This window comes from Plodia interpunctella, chromosome 9 (genome assembly GCF_027563975.2).
Source record: "Plodia interpunctella isolate USDA-ARS_2022_Savannah chromosome 9, ilPloInte3.2, whole genome shotgun sequence".
NCBI lineage: Eukaryota > Metazoa > Arthropoda > Insecta > Lepidoptera > Pyralidae > Plodia > Plodia interpunctella.
Genome location: NC_071302.1, coordinates 5,369,893 through 5,397,146, shown reverse-complemented (window position 1 = coordinate 5,397,146; position 27,254 = coordinate 5,369,893). Strand labels below are relative to the sequence as shown.

The 27,254-nt window shown below is 32.1% G+C and overlaps 1 protein-coding gene across 14 annotated transcripts in view; it reads left to right on the top strand.

The window, feature by feature from the left end:
- Window positions 1–25,420, top strand: part of LOC128672481 (tachykinin-like peptides receptor 86C) — a 44,214-nt gene extending 18,794 nt beyond the window's left edge. For 13 of the 14 annotated variants that reach the window (XM_053749671.1, XM_053749670.1, XM_053749659.1 and 10 more), the window contains 8 exons: window positions 288–501; window positions 2,688–2,822; window positions 4,556–4,633; window positions 5,254–5,401; window positions 16,250–16,446; window positions 18,743–18,843; window positions 21,157–21,249; window positions 23,563–25,420. In XM_053749671.1, the coding sequence (XP_053605646.1) occupies window positions 288–501; window positions 2,688–2,822; window positions 4,556–4,633; window positions 5,254–5,401; window positions 16,250–16,446; window positions 18,743–18,843; window positions 21,157–21,203 (920 nt within the window). In that variant the 3' untranslated portion in view covers window positions 21,204–21,249; window positions 23,563–25,420. The remainder of the gene's footprint in view (window positions 1–287; window positions 502–2,687; window positions 2,823–4,555; window positions 4,634–5,253; window positions 5,402–16,249; window positions 16,447–18,742; window positions 18,844–21,156; window positions 21,250–23,562) is intronic. The other variant, XM_053749672.1, reaches the window with a different exon arrangement.
- Window positions 25,421–27,254: the final 1,834 nt, after the last annotated feature.

The following is a 27,254-nucleotide window of genomic DNA, read 5'->3' as shown; positions in this document are numbered from 1 at the left end:
TATATATTTATATGGATATATGGAATAATAAATTGGATACCAAAGACAATTTATGTCGATTTCGATCCAAGGTCAACCCATATGGGTATTCGTGTGAGGTATTCGTAGATTCGTCCCTAGACCAGATAAAGATAGAAAATCTTTTTCAGATTGATCTAGCTCTTGGATGTTTATCTAAGTATTAGTTCGTTTTATTGTTTAGTTAGTTAACCATAACAGAAGTCTCGAACTTATTAACTTTAGGTACAACTCTGCGTACATTTTCCATATGTATATACTTTTATCAGCTCACCGACGCATGAGGACAGTTACCAACTACTTCCTCGTCAACTTGGCGGTCGCTGACCTCCTCATGGCAACCCTCAATGGCGCACCCAACTTCGTGTTCCTAGTGACCGCTCACTGGCCCTTCGGAGCCGCTACGTGCACTGCCAGCAATTTCACTGCCAACTTGACTGTGTCTGCTGGAGTCTTCACACTAGTCGCTATTACCGTCGATAGGTGAGTATTTTTTTTATAATACCATTCATTTGTTCATTCATTCTCTGTTCCAACTCGTACTAATTCGCTATACAGTAGGCATATCTTTTTTGCACCATTTTCTACCAATAATTTGTGCCAGTAAGTGAATGCTCCATAGCATGCAAATCAATTTCGGTTACAACAAGGATGATCATCACTGGGCACGTAACTGAAAATAGTCTATTGAGTTCTGAAGAAGTATCGCGGCATATTTATTATTTTGGCGTAATTCATTATATTGTTCGAATATGTTGTATAAAAGTTTAAACATTTAACAATTCTCCATTAGGCGTCACCTAATGCAAATCGAAAATTCTTAAAATGCCTTGCATTGCAAGGAACATTGTTCGTATAATATTTTAAAAATTTTCGATTAAGACGCCAAATAAATTTGATGGATCCAAGTATCTACTTGGATCCATCAAATTTATCTGGTCCATATGCATGCACCTACAAATATTTTATATACATACACCTAATTTATCTTACCTTTATTTATTGGTAATTACACATCTATACAATTTATAAATTAGATTAACATTATCTTTGAACCGATGCCAGTTTTGAAACTACTTACCTATTCTACTAGACCATTCTACAATACAAACAAACATGGAAGGAGTAATCTCAGCGTTTTAATTATTCAAAATAAAGATATTAGTAACACAAATACCGACGTAACAGAAAGACCGCTCGAGATGAAATGAATAGGCTCGTTGGCGCGTTCAAAAATACGAGTACCTTTATAAATCTTTGTTAAGATTGACCATAAATTCCAGTTTCACGCAAATGAAGATGGATGGGCAAAACTGTTTTATTTGCTCGATAGATAACTCATTTCTAATTTTACGAGACTCATTAATAAACTACTTGAGAGATTATGCCACTTCTTCATTCGCACTTTGAGAGTAGATTTTTAAGTCAATTTTTGTCGACGATAATTGATGTAAGTAATAAAGATTTTAATTATTTCTTGACGTACGTGACAAAAATTATCTCTTGGCCATAGTTGACTTTCAAAAATGTTGATAAATAGTGTATGAAGAGCAAAACTTTCTATCCTCATAATAACAATTAAATAAAAAACGTCCATGTCAAATTTCATTATAATTACACTCTTACTTTAAGAGGATGCTTAATTTTTCAACAGCCATTTTTTAAATAGCAAAAACACGGGTTTTTTTGCTATTTTTTACATAAATAGTTTTTTTAAATTTTTATAGCATATTAACTTCTAGCTGAAAGCGTATTCAATAGGTATATTTTTACCGCTGGCCACTGCTCCAGTGGTAAACAATTTTCCATATTATATAGGTAACATAAAGACTGGCTGCGCAAAAGACAATGGGCCAAATATTATATTTTTGTAATGAATTTGAAACCCATATCCATAAATGAGCAACATTTGTAATTTCCTGTCGATTTAAATTAACTGGCTTGGCCGACTTCTTGATAATTTAAAGCTTATAGCTTGTAATTTGAATAAGGAAGTCGCGAATCACAACTTAATGCGACAGGAATCACGGAATGTGTCTTTTTAACTTTTATAAAATTTAATTTATAAATAAATTGACTTCTTTTCTTGCCAGTTATCATTGTGAAACTTGTGCTTTTTATTTATAATAACTAGTAACTTCATAATTTGAAATAAAATAATTAAATATAGGTATATACCTATATAATAATTGGATGTGTGGATTTTATTTAAAATTAATAAGTTTCCATAATAATAAAGATTAAATTATTTTCGCTTGGTTTTAATATTGATTCCAAAAATTACACGTAACGTTACACGTGAAAAGAAAGCTTTGTAAGTACGTATTTCGTGATAAATATTTTTAGATTCAAATCTAATTTCTGTTACTAAGTACTATACACCTATAAAATTAGTGTGACTTGTGAGATGTAAACTCTTTGAAAAATATGTTTTCTTAAAGGTTTCTTTGTTACTTAGCAATAATGTATCACCAATGATTTATAAGTACTTTTTTCAGTAAGAGTATATTCATCAAAATATTTCAAATATCTAAGGAAATTTAGCTAGACAAATATTTACATTTAAAATCTCTGCTAACCAAAATATGGCTGAACATTTAAAAACCAAGTATATACCTGGCTACTATGGCTAGGTAAAACATTTTAAAAAATTAAGAATATTCATGCAGGTACGTGGCTATCGTGAAGCCTCTGCAGCACAGGCTGAGCCGCAAGGTAGCGCGGTCAGCGCTTTTCACAGTTTGGTGCGCCAGCGCTTTATTGGCACTGCCCAACCTCCTTTATTCCGACACCTACAAAAAACAGTAAGTTATTTTTTTTATGTCAATTAAAGTCTAGTACATGAGAAACATATTAATGCTGATATTGTTTAATGATGTTAATCATTTCTTTTTCATTATCATAGATTTTAAGACTATTTAAGGCTCTGTTGCTCCCGTCAAATTTGACGTTAATATTATCCTGCGCCAACAACACAAAGTACGCTATTTTGTCTTATCGGTTGCGGCTCGTAGGTTTAAGTTGATTGGAGACCCGAGCCTAAGAGTGAGTTGCACCAGTCAACTTTGATTTTTACTTTAATCTGCGCAGAAAAACGCAAAGTACGCCAACTGCCAAACGTCAGCGGCGGCGCACAGGTTAAAGTCAACGCCAAACTTGACTGGTACGACGTGTCCTAAGTGTGTACGAGGTGACATAAACTTTTAAAACCATAACTTTATATACTACGTAATGCATTATTATTGTATAGACTCTAGTCGTACTCTAACTCGCGTATTTTTTGGAATATGAATTCCAAAATAACTTCACAAAACAAACTTTGTAAGTAGGTACTTTTCAGCACCGCGCTTTTTTAAATGTACAGGATTTGTCAGGTTAATTAACAACTAAAGGCTTGTTAAATGTTTTCGTTTAGATGTTGTTCGTGTTGTTTCTGTTGGCAGGAGAAAATATGCAACAAATATTTTGGAGCGTGAAACGCTCACACACATTTGTGTTCGTATGACACATTGACTCAAAAATAATTCTTTATTCAATTTAGGATGGTATACATCACTTATTGACGTCAAAAAAAACTAGTAGACTTCCAAAGCGCAGGTGATAAAGAAGCGGCGCAACAAACTTCAATGATTGACTGACTGTCAATATCTAACGTTTGTTTTACGGAAAAATGTAAGGCAAAGGCCAGCATGATCTCAAATCTAACAATAGAAGAATGTTTGCCAAAGAAGGCAAGCAAACGACAATTCTTAACGAAACGATAAGAGAGAAGAAGAGAAAACTATGACACAATGTATTGATACAATAAACAGTGAATAAAGTTGCCATAATTAATTGTTGTCGCTTTTATCAACACCATTCCAATATTGAGTTACTTGATTATATAAATTATATGAATATATAATTTTACATAATCTGACGAATATACCTATCTAAAATCACATTTTATGATTAATGCAGGTATATTATGTCAAGCTTGGACGTAAAGCAATATTATTCTCTATCGGTCACGCTATGTTTATCGAAACAGTATACCACTGCAACAATGAAATTTTACCTTAATATAGTTTACTTCTAGGTGTGAGTTATTAATATTCCATAGTTATTGAATACAACTTGATTTATTAGGGTTGCCATGTCTCTAAATATAATATTTTGACATCACCAACCTCACCCTATCATGAGTTGTTTATTGTAATTATTACGATTATTAACGTAACTTTAACGTTACAAATAGGTTTTCATTATTTTATTAAAATGTTTTTTCAGATTAATATAGAATAGAAATAGGTACGTTTATTTAGAAACTATATACATAACATTCTGAAAAAACAACAAGTACCTAGTATTAAACTCAGCATACCTCTTTGCATGTCTGCACTTATACGTATCGTATTCGAAGCTCTTTCAATTTTTTATTTAAGTATCTGCATAGGTGAAAATTTATTTCTTCAATGTTCTTTGTTAGTATGAAATGTTAAAATAGTATTTTTCCGATTATATATGCGTATGAGCAACATTTCATTGTTTGTTATAGGTACATAAACGGCGAAAGAGAAATATGTTTCATAAAGTGGCCAGACGGTAGCTACCCAACCTCAAAAACTGACTATTGGTGAGTATTTTAGCAAAATAACTTAAAGCATAAGCCTTCAACGGTTAAAGGGTAAAATATTTACGTCAGACATTTTATCCTTTGAGTATCAGTCAACTTTCGACTTTTTGTCGAAAGCGATATACTAAGGAAATTGGCATCACCGGTACAAATTACCACCGGTATAAATGTACGATATTGCGTAGCGATATTTTTGTTTACATACTTATATATGGTTGGTTGTAAAATATCGCGACCGCATATTGATTGACTATACCTGAACGTGTATACATATATTTTAGGTAGGTATATGGTAAAAACTTATGTCTGTATATGAGATAACAGTTGGATAATTTTAAAGTTCTATTACTTATTTTTTATTAGTCATACTCGTAATTTAACCACTAAACGAAATGTGATGAAATTTCTTACACTGATAGCTTATATACAGTACAGCACATAATAAGCTAATTTAATCCCGAACCAGTCTGTCTGGTTTGCTTTAGAAATAAACCTTTAGCAAAATTTTTAGAATTCGGCTGTTAGTTTTAACTTAAGAAGTGATTGTTAAACTCTAAGTAGAAACAGACAGCTTTGTGCATTTGTTCAAGTAATGAAAGCCAGCTGTGCATTGCTTGCAGCTACAACCTCGTGTTTCTTGCGGTGACGTATGTCGTGCCCATGTCTGTGATGGTCTGGGCGTACGCACGTATGAGTGCGGCTCTCCGCGGACGGGCCATTGGCGAGTGCACTCATCACCAGTTACAGGTCGTCAGAGCTAAAAGAAAGGTATGTTTATTTTATTTTTCCGCCGGCTCGTCCCGGCTTTGTTCGGGTAAAAACATAATAATATATATAAATAATACACCTGAACCTTCCTCAGGAATTACACTATCTATTGGTGAAGACTACATGAAAATCAGTGCAGTAGTTTTTAAATTTATCGCAAACGGACAGGCAATCCCGGCAAAGGACTTTGTTGATGTCGATTGAAGTTGTCGCCAATCGGTCGGATATCTTCGTCTGTTATTACATTATTTGTTTAGAAGATATTTTTATATATGAATATGTCTGGTATGGTCTGGGTGAAGATACCAGATGCAAGTTGTCAAAGCAAAAATATTTTTTATTTTATTTTATTTTTTATTTTATTTTTCTTTTATATTTTTGATACGTACATGTAGCGTAGTAGCATTTGATTGTTTGCCAATATCTACATGATGCAAGCTGCAATAGAGGGTCATATGTATAACGGTATAATGGGAATATTAAATCATCTACAAAAAGATAATAATATTAAAGTAAACGTATAGCACCTTTATTTGATTAGGTACCCAAACTTAATATATGGAAGATATAATAAAACGGCTAAAGGTAAACTTTTGTAACTTTTGACTTTACCTTTGGCAAGGACTTCATTACATGTTCACTATATAAGGCAGTTAAATTTATGAGAGTTCTTCTGCACTATGCGCCATTTTCTAATATCAACTCTTTCATACTTATCCTATTCTTAAAAAAGTTAAAGCACAATTTAAGCTAAAGTTTGTTTTGTCACTAAGTATCGCATCTTACAATGTACAATATTTGACATTGACAGAACGAGACAAAACATAGGTTAAAGTGTAAGTACATTAAGCTAAAATGCCTATGTTTTACTTTTTTTTATTAATAACAGGGTAGAGTTTATACTTTTGTTGATGACTTCAAAACTACGTTAATCGATTTTCGATATTCTTTCTCTTGTAGGGAGCTACCTACATTATAATTATTTACCATCAGGTACGCAAAAAATCGTTACGTACTTCCCAGAAATTAATCATCAGAGATTATTTCCGATCCGATTGTATCATATCCAGGTGATAAGAATACCAAAGATCGCTTTTTGATTTATTTCGCCAAATCAGATATTCAGCATGCGAATTGGTAGGTACAAAAAGTAGAATATTCAGCTAGATTATATATAAGCCGATGAATAGAAAACAGGTGGTATTATCTATAACCCATTAGGGAGGAGATGATATTGCAAATTTAGTACATGGATAAAATGTAACTGTTCTACCTAGACTTTTATGGATCATGTAGTTACGATGAATATCGTGATTTGGTTCCTATATCGTACCATAGTAGACGAAGTAGGGACCTGTTTTGTATTACTAATTATGTTTGCGTATATAGAAAAGAAAAAGAAAAACGTCATCCGCGTCACACGTTCCCGAAAAAATGTCTTATCTGACAAAATGTAAATGTGACATCACTTGCTTAATTATGTGTGTACTTTAGTGTTTCCTGTGTTAATTATTTTTTCTCTTTTAACAAAGATCAGATCGAATTTTTACATTGCTAAAATTATTAGGTACTATTAACAATAAGCTCATAGAATCACAGACAAAAAAAGAAAAATATTCCAGCAGTTCATAATGCATACAGATGGCCTTTCATGTTGAGCGCAAATAGTATCAATACGATCTCAATAAGTTCTACCCTTGAGGTTGACATGCTATTATTTGTTAGGGAAATGGATTTTTTTAAATGGAGAAACGCACCAGCTAATGCTAACATACGAATGACTTATTTTAATGTGAAAATATTAACAATAGAAGTTTGAATTCTGGTCCATTTATAAATTTTGTTACGAATCAAACTTAAAATGTATTTAACCTAATTTACAAAATATGTGATTTTGATGGGTATGTGTATTAAGATCAACGATTCTCTTTTGAAACTTAAAATCTTGTAAATCTAAAATTCATTTGTATTATCATCAACGTATTTAAGGTTTTCAGTTATTCCTATACGTGTGTTTGATTCTTTATAATATCATACTAGTAAATATTGAATATTTTTTTCTTAGCATAAGCCTTCCTGAGAAATCGAGTCTAGACTAGACAGGCGGAAAGACAGAAAGACGGACATCGAATTGAACAAAAAATACACGCAGTATTTTCCGTTTTACATTTTTAGGTACGGATCCGAGACGTAACTACTAAAAAACTGGTTTCGATTTCTGTCATTCTGATACGTATCCCTAAAAATATTGGCACGTACGGTATCACCTTGGTATGATCATTTATCATGTTATGTCTGCATTGGATACCTTGAGAGACGTTCATAAATTTTCTGACCGAATGAACTGACGATTCAATTTATAGTGCTCACATCTTGCCAAACTTTGCTAGACCTCGCCGTTGAATTAAATTTAATCCTCACTATCGCGGACCACTTTCCCGAACTGGGAGTAAGCTATATTCTTCAAACATTACTAGTTTTTCATTGTAAACATAAGGTCTCATACAAACTATGTAATGTTCTTGCATTGACAGGAACATATAATTTCAAGTACGTTAATGAACAAAAAATGGTTAATTTAAATGTTGTTTTCACATTTTGTGATAAAATCCATCGCAGTCGTAACCCAGTATATAAACCGTAGTATAAAATTGAATAGGCAATCACGCCAGGAAAGCTTACTTATTGCTTTTATTGAGACAGTATAATCTCTATTCGAACATTAACGTTGACGTATTTGTTGTCTAAAATATTTGTTTTTAGGCCATCATCGGAAAATATATACTGCGACGTTAACTTTAACTTTAACTAGCTACTTACTATAAAATTCGACAATAAAATGTCGTGATTTTTTTATGGTTTGTGCTCTTACTGAATTAATTTAGCACAGCGAATCGCGGGTTTCTGTAAGAATGAAATTGTATGAATTCAATCTTAAGTAGGTATTTCATTAGCTTTTCGCCAGAGAAACAGTTCGCTGGGGTAAAATCATAATAAATTATAGATCTATATACCCTATACTCAAAAATTAACAAAGGGATTATTGTACGGTTTTAACAATATAAAAACCGTACAATAATCCCTTCGTTAATTTTTGAGTTTATTGCCTTTATACAGACAGACAGACGTCATCTGACATCATAAAACACACAATAAATAATTACTGTGCCGAGTCCAGTTTTCATTGTGATTTTTTTAACTAGGTAAGAAATATAATGCATGCAAGTAGTTAATATATGCAAGTAGTTGATAAAATAACTCAAACATTTTTTACATAAATTGCACCCAAACTGACTGTATTGTGTTCAGTTTAAGTATTTCAGGTCTTTACGGGGACACGTTTTGCGCAAGCCAGTAAATTACGTGGGGGTTATTATTACGTTATTAAAATAATTCAGGTTTTTCCCCATTCGTTAAATACTGAATACTACTAATTCAGCGTTATGCTAGCGGTACAATTATTATACCTACGTTAAATCTGTAAATTTCCTAGTAAAAGATATAACAATAAAACCGTGTTTTCATTGTCTTAAGCAAACAATAGTATTAATAATATATTTCATTTTGCGATAAACAATATATTTTGGTATTATTCATCTTTTCTGTGTCACAAAACTTTCCATTTCCCTAATTTCCTTTGACGTCTAGAGGTAAACAGTGCCGTGTGACCCGACGTCCTAGCTGATCGACAAAGCATTAAGGTTTTTGCGAAACTCTTAGTCCATCGCGTCGTGTCGTGTCGTGTTCAGTCGCGCATTTAGGACGCCCGGAGGGAAAGCGCCTCATTTCCCTGGTCTTTGCCACAAAATGTTTTGAATACCTACGCTCAAAACAGGTTCCCTGTATTATTCTTTCAATTAACAAGGACGTTGGTTTGGCTATTTCCTTCGACAGGGTTTTATTTGTTGAAGTGATATAGGACTTCGAACTAATTAATTCAATGTTAGGGTTTTAAACTTCTAAATTAGAAGTTATTATTTTCGACCCGACTGACTAGAAAACTTTAACATATAATCTAGTTATATGATAATGTTTTTACTTTTATTGTTATTTTTAACTTTATATACTATAAATAGTTATATGTGTTTCTGTTTTTCGAGTCCTACGTAGACATAACTGAGAAATATCACGAAAATCTTTTTCGATGGATATATTTATCATCATGACAATAACATTCCTTGGACTTGGTTATTTATCATCTAAATAATGAATACAACATCCGATGGATATCCGATATGATCCAAATAAATAAGACAATGATTGCTATATTTATCCAATATTCCGTAAGCTCACATGATGCTTCACGCGAATCTAAATACAGGTTAGCTCCTAGCTCGATCGCGGGTCGCTAATTGTGGTGCTTGTAACTTAGTTGTAAGAAAAGCTATCAATAAATTTATTTCATTTAATAGTTATCACTATTGGATAAATATAGCACTGATTCTTCATAGTCTTATTACTCATGGCTGAGGATCGTGGTCATTACGTGGAATAAACACACACTACTTTCTTGGCACTATTAATGGAGGGGTTTGCCATTGCCTTTCCTTGCCGATTTCACACACTAATTGATCAACAAAAATCTAGGTTTCCTCACGATGTTGTCTTCTTCACCGGAAGCAAGTGATGGTCGATGTAAATTACTATGTATGAGTCAGTTTGGTACAAACTAATGTGTTACAAGTGGGTTTTGAACTGGGACCTTTCAGTTTACAGGCTAAACCATTCCACCGCTGATTCGGCCTATTTTAATCAAATATATTTGTTTGGGACCAAAGCAGCTAATCCGTTTGATGACGCTCCCAAAATCCTTACGAAATACGGTATAATTATAGGGATAAAATTAATTAGCATGATTTATGTTAATGTGTTAAAAGTTTAAATTAGAAAAGACTTTTAATTGACTCTGCTCGGGAATTTTGAGATAAAAAGTACCCCGTGTGTCATTCTAAGTTTCAGAATCGCATCAATTTAAAGTGATTCACGCATGATTTACGTATCAATTCATAGTTATTTTTCGACATTGTAGTTACCTCATTTTGTTAATGTAGCTAGTAACTTATAATATATTATACCTACTTACTTTCAATTTGTAAGTAATTTTCGATATGGGATTATTAAGTAGTTTCTAATATTAGCTGTTATATATCAAAACTTTATAGCTGTATCTATTTCAATATTAGTTGTCCAAATTTATCATGCCAGTATGTTATGAATTCTTAGATCTCCCAGCCTCATATATCCTCGTAGCACGTGTTCCTGACAATGATACGTGACATGTAATGCTGCATTGAGTGTCACCACTAGCAGTATACCTCAGTTATCAGACAGCGAAGAAGATGATCAAATCACTTCTCTTAAACATAAAATATCGCAGCTCACGAATGAATTGGATCGTGCTTCGAATAAAATAATAGAATTAACAGCAGAAAATGAAGTTCTGAAAAAAACTATTTCAGAATTAAAGCCCCACAAAGACAATAAAAAGTCTAAAACAAAAAAATCAGCACCAAAAACTAAAAAAGTCTCAAGTCCTCAAATAAATGATATTAAGAAAGCAGGAAAAGTTACTATGAAGCCCCAAAATATAGTTCAAAATATATCAATACAGAGTGAATCAGAAAAGAAGATGAAATTATGCATGATAAGCAGTAATAATGATATTAAAATGCTAGAGATAGCAAAAAATTCTTTTAGTAACTCAGAAATATGTCATTACTTGTACCCTAAGTGTGGGATAGGCCAGCTCATAAAAAACATAGATGTGAAACTTAAAGATTTTACAAAGGGTGATTGTTGCATTATTTTTATTGGTCAAGAAGACTTTAAAAAAACAAACAACTATTTTGATTTAGTTTTAATGCTGAGGGAAACATTATCAGCAATTACTCATACAAATATAATATTATGTCTGCCAATATTTAAATGTGCTGACAATACAGACATTTTTAATTGGAGACTGGAATGCTTCAATAATTTACTATATTTGGATAACCATACACATAATTATGTATATCTACTAGACACAAATTTGAATTTATCATTTGAATATGACATGTTCTCAAGACAGTACGGGACTATAAATTACTACGGGATGAAGAGGATATTTAAAGACTTGGAAAATCTAATTCAAGACATCGAGTATAATAATAGGGAATGTGATAAATTCTTGTCAATCAATAATTTAAACACAAACGATCAGTTTTTTCTGTGATTCGAAATTAGTTATAATACATCAAAACATTGCAGGTTTAGTGAATAAGTCTGACTTACTTGTTATACACATGGAAGAATTATTATGTAATAGAATTGACATTGACATTATTTGTGTATCTGAACATTTTATTAAATCGGGAAATGAAGACAATTTGTATATCCAAAATTTTTGTCTTGCAGCATGTTATTCGAGGTCTAGTGAAAGTCGTGGAGGTGCATGTATCTTAGTGAAAAAAATATATAAATATAAAGAAATTCGTATATCAAAACATTGTGTTAATGGAGTTATAGAATGTTGTGCAGTAGAGTTGACAGAATTTAAATTAATAATATTGTGCGTCTATAGACCATCCACTTCTAAGGATTACGATACTTTTTATGATAAATTGGATATTATCTTAAAAATATTATGTGCACATTCAAACAAGAAAGTTGTAATATGCGGAGACTTTAACATTAATATCTTAAAACGATGTACTTTAGCTTTGGATTTTGAGTACTTCCTTAGGGGTTATAATTTGACATTACAAATCAGAATACCGACTAGATTGAGCAGTAAAACATGTATAGACAATTTTGCTCACAATATGGAAGGTATAAGCAAAACTTATGTGCTAGAATTCGGTTTGTCTGACCACACGGCTCAAATAATAGAAATCCCGGTCAAGAAAGTAAATGTTGTAAAGTATTGGCGGGTAAAAAAACGTGATTTAGGTTCAGACAATTTAAGTATTTTTAAAAAATATGTAAAGGAATTTGGCTTTTCGGGTGTTTACGACACAGAGGATCCAAATTTGGCTACTAAATATTTTCTAGAAAATTTCCAAATGTTGTATAATCTTTGTTTTCCGGTAAAAATAGTAACTGTAAGAAACATTAATAAAAATAAATGGGTCTCAAAAGGAATAAAAAAATGCTGTAAAAGCAAAAGAGCTCTTCTTTGGAAATATAGAAAAAATGCATCATATGAAAATAAAATTAACTTTAAAAATTACAGTAAAAAATTAAAGAAAATCGTAAACTTAACTCAAAAGGCGCAAAACTCACATTATATTCATCAAGCCGAAAATAAGTCCAAAGCAACATGGCAAATAATAAATAAAAGAGAATATACTAGAAACTATATTACAAGAGTTGAAAAAGATGGTAGTATTATTACGGACCCTAAAAAAATTGCAGATGCTTTTAACTCACACTTCATCAATAAAATTGAATATTTATCAAAAAATTTGAATAACAAAGTTGATATACAAACACAGTCACAATCCATGTTCCTACAACCCATATCACCTGAAGACGTCATACGTATTATTACGACTTTGAAAAATAAAAATAGTACTGGACTCGACGGTATATGTACTAAAGTAGTCAAGTTTGTAAAAGAAGAGATAGCTCAGCATCTGAGTCATATAATAAATATGTGCATGGATGCTGGTATCTTTCCTGAAACACTAAAAACAATAGTTATCAAGCCAGTGCATAAAAAAGAAAGCAAACTCAATATGTCCAATTTCAGACCCGTAGCATTGGGATCTATATTCACAAAAATATTTGAAAAATATCTTTATGATGCTCTTTATAAATATCTGACAAAATACAATTTACTATGTGACGAACAAATGGGATTTAGGAAAAGTAGAACTATCAACATGGCAATATATAAATTACTTGACATTGTAATGCATAATGTAGATAATAGAACCGCGGTATGTGCACTGTATACAGACATGACTCAGGCGTTTGATTTTGTTAACCATAAGCGATTAATAAATAAGCTGCACGCATATGGAATAAGAGGGAATGTACTGAATCTTATATCATCTTATTTAGATAGCCGTGGTCAGCACGTTGAGATAAACCGTATCTGCACTGTAACTAATCAAGAACAAACTTATTTATCGGACCATCGTATCAATAAATTTGGAGTTCCGCAGGGCAGTGTGTTAGGGCCACTGTTATTTTTAATATACATTAACGATCTGCCCAAACATGTTAGACAACACATGGTATTGTTCGCTGATGACAGTACAGCTGTAATAAAATGTAATGACCCAAAGGAATATGAAACCGATATAACTAATGTATTACGTGATATAGTAGAATGGCTTGAGATAAATAATTTGAAAATTAATATGAAAAAATCTAAATTGATGCAATTCGCTCAAAGAAAGACAGTACAAAACTTAACTATTCATTATAATGGAGAACAGGTTGATGAAGTCATGACAACCAAATTTCTAGGGCTAACAATTGACAACAAACTAACATGGAATGGTCATACCGATAATGTTTGCAACAAATTAAATAAATGTGCGTACGCTCTTTTTCAGCTTCAGAAAAAAATAAAATTAGAGGCGTGTGTTGTAGCTTATCACGGCTTAGTCATGCCGATATTGCGATATGGGATAATATTTTGGGGTAATTCAAGGGATAAAGACATCATTTTTAAAGCACAAAAAAGATGTGTGCGATCAATGTGCGCTTTAAAAACTCAAGATAGCTGTGTGCCATATTTCAAATCCCTTAAATTACTAACATTTCCTTGTATTTATATATTTGAAATATGTATATTTGTAAAATTAAATCCGCACTTATTTAAGAAAATAAGGGACACGAGAAAAAGAAAGGACCGTGTTAGGCCACAATATGTACACAAACTGGTAGTTGGTGGTCACAATACGGCGTTATTAAGAAACAGTGTATTTGGCATGGCCCCTGTTATATATAATAAATTGCCAGAGAGTTTTAAAGATCTTAATTTTTTGAAGTTTAAGAAAACATTGAAACTTTTTTTATTAGATAAATGCTATTATACAATAAATGAATTTTTAAATGACAATTTATGATATATACCTACCTAATATGACAAGTATAAATAATTATTTTAATTTTAATTACTTTCTTGTTATTTTGTTTTTATTTTGCATGGCGATTGACAAACTTACAGTACTTATAGTTTAATTTTATTTACAATTAAAAGGTTTTTTGACTCTAATAATTTAATAATGATGACTCGTGAAATATAATTAAACATATAATCTTGATGCATGCCACACAAGGAAATAATATTTTTATAATTAATTAATTATTGTACATCCGCTCTCGGATAAAACATAGTGATACTAAAAACATGTGACTTATATCTGTAACACCTACCTATGTTTTACAATAAAGTTTTTGAATTTGAATTTGAATTTTGAAAAAATTTGAATTTGAAACATGTATGGGATAACACGGAGAAGGCTGAGTTATTGTTATCAATTACGAAAGTTTTTGGCTCCATTTGGACTGTGAAGTGTACTGGATGCGCTGGATGGATGGATAAAGCAAGTTAAACCCTTTCGTTCATTTTAATTTACTCAAAAAATTTATGAGTAATAAATTTGTATAATAAATAAAATAAATATGTTAGGACATTTCACACAGATTGAGCTAGCCCCAAAGTAAGTTCGAGACTTGTGTTATGGGATACTAACGATCAACGATACTATATTTTATAATAAATACATATATAGATAAACATTCAAGACCCGTGCCAATCAGAAAAAGATCATTTTCCATCATGACCCGACCGGGGATCGAACCCGGGAACTCTGGGTTCAGAGACAAGCACTTTATCACTGCGCCACAAAGGTCGTCACATTATGGTAATAATTATGGTCTACTATTATGGTAGTCGTTACAAAGCCGTAGGTATTTTCCACAGTTCGATAATCTAGACTAGATAGGCAATCGATTGCGGTATTTGTGGATTCTAAGACTAATATGAATTTGCTGGCTGAAGCCAGTTATGGTTACTGGTTTGTAGCGGTGTATTGAAACGTAAATTGATAAAAAATTTACTTATATGACTTTCTATTATTTACCTATACAATTAGAAAAAAAGAAGAATCTCAAAATTCCCACAAAAATCGAAGCCCAGGGCTTCAGCAGGACTAGATATAAAAAATATACCTATATTTTGTATAACTTACAAGAAGACTTACACTGAAACTTTACTTCAAAATATTTCTATATAATCCCCATAAAAGAGAAAGGAAAATTTCAAGCATCATTGAAAGATATCAGTCATTCCAAAGGACACTCTAAGCAGTTCGTAAGCTGTTTTATATCTCTTCGAGTGAAAATGTTGGTGACAGAATTCAAAATATACTTTTTGGGTGTTGTGCAAGATTGAATATAATAACAAAACAATATAGCACTGAATGCTTTATCTACATGAGAAGTCTGCTTGAAATTTCAAATACATATGGAAGTACTTAGAAATAAATACACGTAAGTAGAAAAGTATATAGGCCACCTATGTTGTCACTTCGTAGACCATCTACGACGTTGTGTAGCACGTCTACGAAATGAAAAGTGAGTGAACTAAAAATCGCCGCCAATACTTTTAGACAATTTGAATTTAGAATACTAGCTTTGCCCCGGGGCTTCGCTCCTGTGGGAATTTTGGAAATAAAATATCCTAAGAGTTATTCCAGGTTATATTCTACTCATGTACCAAATTTCATCAACAATCCTTCCAGTAAGATTTGCGTGAAACAAACACACAGATATCCACACAAATTTTCACATTTATAATGTTAATAGGATTAATAATTACAGCGACTAGAGGATATAATGTTGTTGCAGGTAGTGCGCATGTTCGTGCTTGTAGTGATGGTGTTCGCACTGTGTTGGCTGCCGTACCACTCATACTTCGTGCTGGTGTACCACCACCAGTCCCTGGCCTCGTCGCCCTTCTCACAGCACATATACCTGGGCTTCTACTGGCTCGCCATGGCGAACTCCATGTTCAACCCGCTCATCTACTACTGGATGAGTAATAAGTGAGTGAAAATATTGTAATTTAACCCTTCGAACCTGGAGATAATAAAAACAATTGTACACCAATACTATCCCGTCAAATTGGGCCGCATGGGAATTGATAGGTTAAAATATAAATCCATGATTATTTGAGTTGCGATATGATTGGAATGGACCTGCGAAGTGTAGAATTATAAAATATACACCTGCACATATGAGCTACTCCTTTTTTGGCAGTCGGTTAAAATTAGGAAAGCGTAGCCTGGGCTCCGTCGTTTAGCGACGGAGGAAGAAACCGGGAAAACGATCAGATGACAGATTTCATACATAAGTGATCATGATCACGTAGTTCTTGGAAGAAAATCTTACATGCAAAATAGTGATTCTATCCTGAGATTCCTTGAGTAAATCTTTTTATTTTTACATAAAATAGAAGATTTCCGAAAGAAACTAGATACATTTAAGAATATGCTAAAGTTCCGAGGAGAAACTTTTCAATGTACAGTAAAGTTACATAGAATATTCAATATATGTACTTAACCTAGTTTTAAAAGAGAATAAAACGCTGGACCACCTGATACCGATAATATTAGGATTATTGTACCTATGTATGTTCTTTAAGACATCATGAACGTTTAGTCCATGGGTTCGATTTTAACCTATTCACAGTTTTAGATTTCGGAGGTTGAACATAGTTTCTGCTTTTGCAGAAAATTCTAAATCAAAAAAGTATAAGCATCAACCAAGGGATTTATTCATTTGAATATTTACTTAAAGTCTTTGAAAAGGATTATAATAATATTTGGGAAAATTGATGTTGATGAATTTAGAATCTGTCTCCTAAGATTGAGACAAAATTAATTAATACAAAATTTAATTAATACAAAAATAATACAAGATTGTAATAAGAAATAAGTATAGCGATGGATTTCTTACAAAACATCTACTGTGGGATGGAAAACGTCTGGAATCTGGAATATTCTATGACTTTTTATTGCTTTCAGGCGTATATGAAAACCTACATACATATAAATATATTGATAACTAGACAATAGACATTGCTGCGGAGATTTCCCATCGGAATAAAGCGAGTACATTATCTCTTATACTGAGGTTTTAGGATCATGAATTCTTAAAAATCTTTTCTTGGAACTCTAATATTAGATACGGAACCATTGGTGATTGATATATTATTTAATACTTAGGCTATTGCTCACTATTCCGATAAAATTGTGAAGGATGGTTGCTCATGCGTGCGTGAGTTTATTGTATCATTAGCGATATTTTTAAAACAAACGTGATTCGTGTTGTTTTCACTTAAATGCCTATTCTTAATGGAAGGAAAATTAAGTTTATCTACAGTGATTTCTTATACATTGGCATTATTTTAACTACATGCTCAGTTGATGGTACTGAACAACTTTTCGGATGGAAGCAACCTTAAAATCGCGAAAAACAATCAGCTGACCCATACATTTTCCATAACTTAGGTATTTGATTTTGTATAGAATAACTGATTTTATTTTCGCGATTTTGGAGTTACTCCCATACTAAAAGTTGTTCAGAATCATGGAATGAGCATGTAGACAAAATATTGCCAATGTATAAAAAGTCACCCTCTATACAAGCTAAAAAACCAGATAAAATACCGATTTAAAATACAGAACATAATAATTTGTTGCATAATGTGGATCCTCTTCTGTTCATTTTAAAAACCATTGTTTTATTGTATTTTTCAATTCTTCAATTTCAATTTGAAGAGAAGAAAACTTCTTTGCGTTCACTAAGCAAGGGAGCTTTGAACGCAAAGACGTTTTCTTATAAATAGAGGTGTAAGCAGTTTAGTGTCACGTATATAATCTAAAAGGAACGTGCAGCAACATTTATTAGCTAAAAGGTTTATGTACTGTCTAGATGTCCCACTGGTAAGTACCTATCTAAAAATCTAACAAAATAGACTGAAATTGTTGAGAACGTGAGAACTTTTGCGATAACCATTAAGCATACTTAATGGTTATAGTTTTAGTCAGTGATAAAATAGCACATTAATGAAAAGAGTTTTAATGCCAAATTATATATTTTAGTACTGTATTACTATTAGTACTAATCATTAAGAAAAATTTAAAGGAAACATTGACTATACATAATTGATATTTGAGATACCTGTTATCTTAATTTATCCAGGTACAAATAAGTATTATATTTTATAATGTATAAGCAGCTCACCGAACACAGTATTATGTCATTGATCTTGATTTGAATGATGCAGAAAAGCAACGATAAAAAAATGCGATAATCTAATCGAGTGGCTTTTTTCAGGTTCCAAATATATTTTCGAATGGTGTTATGTTGGTGCCGCCCATCCAAGACTGAAACTCCTAATGATTTGAAGAAATTAGATATGAACAGATCATTTTCAGGTAGGATATACTTTTTAAGATATACAGAATATAATTTTTAGAAGAGCTTAATAGGACACTGACTTAATCCAAACTTAATTGTAACTTTTATGAAAAAGCCTTGTCGCTTACCTGATAGCTAAATGAGGCAGGGCTATCTCATACAGCTACTTTCAATCCGAACTTTGTATAATATCAGCAATAATATTTATTTGATTAGTTATCAATTCAATACTGAATATTACCCACATATTTAAGATCTTGTGATAGGTTGGAACTTTTTATCTTGGATATTTAATATCTGCTTGAATAAAAATATAATGACTTCAATTCGGTCAAGATCTGGGCAGATTTATAAAACGAAAACAAATGCTTGAAAAATCTTGACGATGTCACAGACAATATGCGAGTTATTAATAAGTCTCGTCGACCTATTTTTATACACATAGGAAGTTCTCCGCTTACACCGAACCATTCAATAAATGTATCCACGTGTCACACTCACACCCATCTCACGTTCAGAAGTCGTTAATCCCGGTATTGGCGTTGTTATTTTTGTCGAAGTCTGTCACTGCCGATAGCAAAAATTTTACTATTTCCTCTGTAATTTATCTGTATTTGATTATGTTAGGGTGTCATATTTTCCTCGTTTCGAATAATATATTCCAGCGTTTCTCTTGAAATGCTATTTGATAATATTTTGATAACGTCTTCTCGAGCCGTCAACAATATGAAAATTCCTGTCGAGATTATTCAGAGAGGAATCTACGGGATCCAGGAAATTAATAATTTTGCAAAAGCCAAGTGAAACAGGTGCTAGTGTCGTAGACTGAGTTGGTTATGAACTTTATGCTAGTCGACACATCCATACGAGGTCGCCATATTTTTTTACTAGCTTTTGTTTCAAGACTTTACTAGGAAGTATATCTTTGCCGAGTAAATGACTATCTTGATTAATAACTACTTTTACATATGCAGTGTGTTATTGCTAACACTGGTATCAGTCTTTATTCAAGTCGCCTACAGGCATCTGACATAGCTTTTGTGACTGTCTCAAGTATCCATCTAGTGATCAGTAGTCGCATACACTCTATTGAATTAGTTCAATTAAGTACCTAAGTAATTAATATCCAGAAGATCGTTGCAAGGAGAGAAGGTTTCCTTTTCAGTTTTGCTTAGGTAAGTAAGTATACATATTGAGCATGATGCTTATTTTTCATAAAACTACGTTGTTACGAGGCAATATACTTTTCTTGGAAGTTCGTTGATAGTAATTTTTCTATGTGAAAACGACCTTTTATATAAAGTGTTAAAAAATATATATTATAAGCCTTTTGGCCAATTTTATGTTTCCACAAAATTTACTTTCAAAATCTTTACCTAAGTGTTTCAATATCTCATTACATACATATCACTCATATAACAAAATGGCAAAAGTTAGGAATGAGAATTAAGTAATTTTGGCACAGATGTAGCGCTTAGCAAAAACTTGGAAGAATTATTATTCCTACATGGTGTTGTATTATGCTATTCCAAGATAAAATCGTTTGTGGACCGCCCATTTCTCTGTAGCGTTTGTGGGCAGCCCGATAAGTGGGCAGTGTGTGTGAAAGTATCTGTTCATAGTAGACACAAAATGAAATTAAATTTCAGGAACTATTTTTTTTAAATAGGTACTTATCGAAAAAATATGTTAAGGATTGTTTGGTATTTCGTTTATTAAACTTTATTGTTCCAGGCAAAAACATACTTTATAAACAAATGACGACCATTAACCAGCTTCCCAGCTAACCATTAGGAGATAAAAATAGTGCGGCGCAAAATAGTAACACAATGTTATTACAGAAAAATTAAGAATTAAAAGGTATTATTTTCATATTTATTTAAATAATTAAATAAATATGAAAATAATACTATTGTTTAGCCAAATCGGTTTAACCAATTCTTAATTTTAAGACTTGCATCGCTCTGCCTGAATGAATGAGTTTAAAAGATAGTAGGACATTTTCAAAAACGACTGAACAGAATGTTACTTTGTCATTTATGCAAATACTACTTACGATAAATCTATAATATGATATATCTAAAATAAACACAAATATCGTTTATACTACACACACGTTTTCACAACAATTATTTGCTAACGAAAAATAATTTGCTACTCGCATACTCTTAACTAATCTAATCTACGCTTGCTAATACTGAAACCTTCATGGGTGAGTTCGAATCGCACGACCACTTATTTCCAGAGAAAAAAACTCTGCTATATTTTAAGGTTTCTAAAAAGACATTTCGTATCGTCGTATCGTCGTATCGTATTGAATTCTGTTACAGTAAGCCAGAGGCATTACCGCGACCCTTCTTCCTTCAGCCGAGCATGACATTCGCGGAGGCGAAGCCATCTGTCTCAGTCCCTCCCTGCTAACGGTATGTTTTTGTCTTTTTCTAATTGATCATATTTTAATGTTACTTTTGATCCTTTATTATTGGCTCTAAAAAGGTGTTATGTTGGGAATACTAAATAGGTAATATGTATGCACCACATAAAGGTCGGTTGAAATTTTACATTGATTGCGCCTTTACAAGTAATTAAAGACATTAATTCTCAAGAATCTTCAATTAATTAGAATGTGTTGCCAAAACGTCTCTTAAAATTAAAGCTAATTTCATGTTGAATTATTGGCGAACATTAATAAACTCGGGACATAAGATGCTTGGCTTTAATAGGAAAAAAAAAACATAAATTTAAAACCCTCTACTACTCTCGATGTAATAGTTAAGTACCAATATTTAGTTTTCACTGTACATAGATGTCACTGTAACGAAGATATTTTTTACGTATATCACGTCAAAATAATTTGTATGTAATTTACATTCATTTACGTGTAATTTTGTAACTCAACTCTTATTTCCTATTTATTTTCCCAAAAAAAAGTATGAATTCGTTGCTTTACATGACATTTATCGTTAAGTTAGGATTTGCTTCCGAAAGCATCCTATTTATAAATGTAAATTATTTTCACCCTTTGTCCGCAAACTGAAGAAGAAAAGACTACCATTAAATACTACTTACTTTTTTAAATATTAATCACCACAAAATGACTGCATAAACCAGAAAGCTTAAAAAGCAGGATCTCTGTAAATTACGAGTAATGTGATATATTTCCATATCCAGAATTTATTGTTAAGTACTTATGTAGGATTTAGACAGAATTTTATTTTGAAATTTCTTTGGCTTTAAAAATAACGATTTATGTGATGTTTACTTATAGTAAAATATTTATTAAAAAGGTGCTTCGGCATGGCTACATGATCATCATTTACTTTTTTTTTTTCTAAAATCAATCCAAGATGTGATACACTTGGCTCATTAGAATTGATTTTAGAATAACATGATCATAACTTTCAGACCATTACATGCACGCATATCATCCTTAACGACATCAAGCCAGCACGTCTTGGATTTGCCCTTTATGCCAGGGCCAGGCGAGAATGGCATAGCCAGCCTTTTGTAATTTCCTATGTAATTTTCCGGTTCACGCAAGACATTTACCTTGGTCTATATTGATGCCAAATTTCAACACTACCTTCACGTACAGATATAAACTGTTGTGCCATTTCATTAGACAGGCTCTTCATATGCTTAATTATCTATAGTATGATCGCGGAAGAATTCTTTGAATTGGATATAATTTTGTTGTTCGTCGGAAAAATTCTCATATTTTACTAGATACTAAGTAATGACATTGTCGTGTAATTGGTGTTCCACATTTACCTACAATGCCATTACAATACATACATAGAATAATAGGACAGAAATAGTAACAAACAAGCCATAATAAATTAATAAAGATTTTATGTCTACCTACTGTTTGCTGTTGTTTCACTTTTATTGTCAGTTTTTGATTAACGCCGCCATTAATATTTTATGTCACACACAAGATAGTGTTTATATCTTAGCTTTCATCATCTTTACGACCCACCTCGATAATTCAATTACGAGCAAATCGTTTGGGCATGGGCGCCCAAATAAAATGGTTCCCGGGGCAGTTTTACGATCTTTTGTGTAGAGTTCATTAATTTATTCACATTTCGTGACTGATGCCATGTAAATTCAGGGCAGATAATAGCCCATTGCCATTTAAGATAAATTTGAAACATTAGCAAAATTAAAATTTGTTTTTGTTCTTATTTTTCAACTGTCAATATTGAAATACAAAACAGACATTAAATTAGCAAAGATATATTATAAAAGGCCCATACCGACGTGGCAGTAATAACAATGGATTAACGTTTACATGGAACCATTTAAATTCCCATTAGCACAAAATTTCAGCAATTGAGATAAATTGTTCCTCGAAGTACGAACCTTTCTCATTGAAACTTCTCAGACAATATTAGTCCCCTTTAATTTCATAATCATCCATAGTGTGGCTGCAACATTTGCACAACCTGTCAGTCATTCAAAATTAAACCATTAACCAAAGAGGTCTAAATTAACATTTTTATGTCATGAAATTTTAAACTAAACATAATTTCGCATAAATTACGTGAGAAACCACTGTAATGAAAAATTGTCTGGTATTGAAATAAATACTAAACTCTACGTTTTCAAGTATAGGTACGTGAGACCAATCTAAGCAATTTACGTTCAAAATGTACTTAACCAAATCACGTCTGATTGCCCCTGGGTCAAGAATATTCCTCCTTTATTAACTTCCAAACGATTTTTTTTTCCAGATCATTCGAACGCCACGGAGCTTCTAACTAATGGTAACGCCGTGAGGATGAATCCCAGGGGAGAGAGAGACTGTGATAGTCACTTTTATGAGTGTGATGATAGATTATAAGTAACCTAGTGGTGGAACTAAGGATGCTAAGTTCAGTACAAGGTGAAAATAAGTGCTAGTAGATTTTTTTATAATTACACTAAATGGTAATGACAGATTGAGTGATCAAGAATTGTGCTAATTTAGAACGTTTCATTATTGATGATTAAAATGTTTTATGTTGTATATTTATTGTTGATATGTTGAATGTTGGTTTGGTAATATCGAGTGGAATGCTGCAAAACTGTGTAATCCTAATCCTAACAAATATTATACATCCGAAAGTAAGTTTGTTTGTTACCTCATTATGTCTTATCTGTTTAACCAATCTTCTTGAATAAATGTACCCGTGGGAAATAACGCGGGCGAAGCCGCGAGCAAAAGCTAGTTTGTAATAAATTAATTCGCTTTTACTTCGGTAATTCAAGATGACAAAAATGAAATTAAATACTCGATTATTATAACACCAGTTATTTTATTATGGGGTTTATTATGGGGCCAAATTCTCATGCAATGAATTCATTTCGTGTAGGTTTTGCAAATAATTCCCTATAAAAAATCTCAATCTAAAACGCTGGTTGTTGTTTGTTGAAGTTTTTCAATTGCGAATTTTGAAAATCTTCGATCTTGGTCTACTTGTCAACAATTTCTCTCTTCTTAACTTAAACTCTCTTATTTTAACGTGAATTAATAATGGAGTTGCATGTGCATTCAATCAACACAACAGAAAATTAACTGACAACATCTAATGCAAATTTTAATGATCTTATTTATTTTTATTCCAATTTAAATTATGATTACTCACTTAACGTAAAATAAAGCTTTTGTCTTGTGAATTTTAATATTTATTTATTTTTGTAAACAGACAACATGTACGTGTACAAACATTGAATACATACAAAAAGAAAAAATACATAATGTTATTAAAAATCCCGTGAAATATCCCAACGTAAATCTGTTGCTGTTAATGTGTTTGTTTTATTTCATACATTATGGGTGTAAAGTTTACAATTTATTCTACCTATATGTATATTAGCTATTATCGTACAATCGTAGCTACAAAAAAATCATAAATTATAACTGTACTATACTGTATATAACTGTATTATAACTGTACTGTACTTTTCACGTCAAATTATAGTAACTGCCGATATGTTTAGACTGGCTATGTTGCTTGTAGCTTTTCCGACAGATTTATTTGATTCCGATAAGTACTTATCCAGCAAAAATAAATGTTCGTAAGAACGGTCATAAAATAAGTTAGCTCCTGTGTTCAATCACAGTTTCATTAAGAATTTATATAGAAATAGAAGCAACATTTTCGGTAACATTCATAAATCTATCTTGGTGGGAATCTAACTATCTACGATCAAAATAAAAATAAATGCTTGCTGTGCTCAGTTTAACGTCACTCAAGAAAAACATTTTTCTTAGTATAATCAGAATATTTTATTCAAGCATTAACCCCGAGATTACAGAAAAGCTACAGCATTAGATGAATAAACAACACGTTGTTGAATTAACAAGACTGTTGAATTAATGTCCGTAGGTGCACTTTATACACTAAATTAATGTACCAAAATAATTAAAATTCAACTGTGACAGTATCTAGATAGCAATCTGTGTTTACATTAGGTAGGACCATTAACTTTACGGCTAATGAACCCTAGAAAATAATAAAATTGCAAACTTACATAATAAATTGAGTAGGTACTACCTAGTACTTGAAGTAAATCATTTATAAAACTTTATTTTAGATGACACAAGGTCAAAAAATTGTAAAAAAAAATTATGCTCTAGTTACAATAGATATACCTATAGGTATCTATTTAAGACTATTGTGATAATTCATAGAACGAGCTGATTGATCCTTATACAACCATTTAAAATTGGTTGGAAAGTCCGTTTAAAACATAATACAAACCACAAACGGTTCTTGAATAAATAATATTTTTAACACTTTTAACTATTGTACATTGTTGCATAGAAAGGAAAAGCAACTTTTTAAGATTGCACGAAAACAACAATATTTAGGCCACCTGAGGACTCGGCGGAATGTGCTGATTATATTAATTTCCTAATACGATTCTAATCACAAATAGTAGTTTTAGTGTGATCGGACAGGGCTAGATAGGCTTCTAGATAGCTTCATTTCCACCGCTTTAATGTAGTTTCGCACATTCCATTGTCCCCAGTAATTGCTCCAAATATAGGTAGGTACCTACCTACCTCTAGTGTGCCCCTGGGGGAAAATTCCAACGTTTAAGCTTGACCTTGTCTTCACCTTTAGGCTCCAAATCTCCTCCTTGGGGTTTATTTCGTTGTTTTCGTATAGCAATAAGACCTGTTTTGAATTACAAAACTTTCCATTTAAAATTTAGTTAATTTTCAATTGGACAATAGGATTGGTAGAAAACTGAGGAAGGAAGGAGCAACTAACTTACTGACGACAAAAAGCTCACGTATATATACAATGACGATTTATATTTATGTGAAGCAACAACAAAAAATCATTCCCAATAAATTGTTACAATTTATTAGTGCACATTCACGACAGATACAAGCAGATATTCTGCTTGTGCTGTGGTTAAGTTGGATAGTTAAGTGGTGTGTAAGTAGAGATTCTAATTATAACGTTCGCAGCACCAACGTTTGTGCCGCGTAGGATTTACAGCGAAACACCTAATATAAGTTGCAATGAAAATGTGCAAGTCTAAACAGCTACTTTGTTGATTTGTATCTAAATACAAATAAAAATTATTTGTGTATCATTAGTCATCACAAGTAACATTTTTTTAACTTATTGGCTATTGTTCTGTCAAAAATTACTACCTACTTCCACTTTTGAAAACACATAAAAAAACAAACAAATAGTCCACAAAAAAGTGACAAATAAGTAGGTATAATCTTTAAAAAAATGAAGTAGAACAATAATAAGTTATTTATCATTGTCCAAAGTTTTCCGCTCCTCTTAATTAACATAGGTATTATGAAAACAATCCACTGCCAAGAAGGCATAAACACAGTGGGATATTTATGTTCCAAGTCCAGTTTTACAATGCACTATTTGAAATTCACAGAGTATAATGGCGGCAGGCCAACAATGTTTGCAGGAAAATTTATAGAACTTAAACCATTTGGACTAAAGTGATCTGGCAAGCCGAGTCAAGCCAGTATTTGTAAGACATGTAGGTACTCACTTGATGACATTAAAGTACATTTTGTCTACCAACTGTTTGGTCCTGCCAATAGGTACAGCTAACTATGTGGAAACAAATTTATCAGATAATGAAAATAGTATTTTAGCTTATCAATGTAATAATGAAGATTATGAAGGAAACAAAGTCTCTGACGACAAAAGATTGTGTCAAAATCCTTTTAAAAAATTATTTTCAGTTAGAACAAAATTACCTATATAACAGTACTTTAATCCTTAGTCAATTTATAATCTTCAAAATTTCCAACTTGACCGCAACAATCTTCCAGTAGGTAATTATAACTTAGGAAATTTAGTTGCTTGCATTTCATTTTAGTGGCACAAAAGGCTTTTTAAAGTCATACTCATGATTCAGGGTCTTTGTAAAACGAATTTTTGATGTAGGT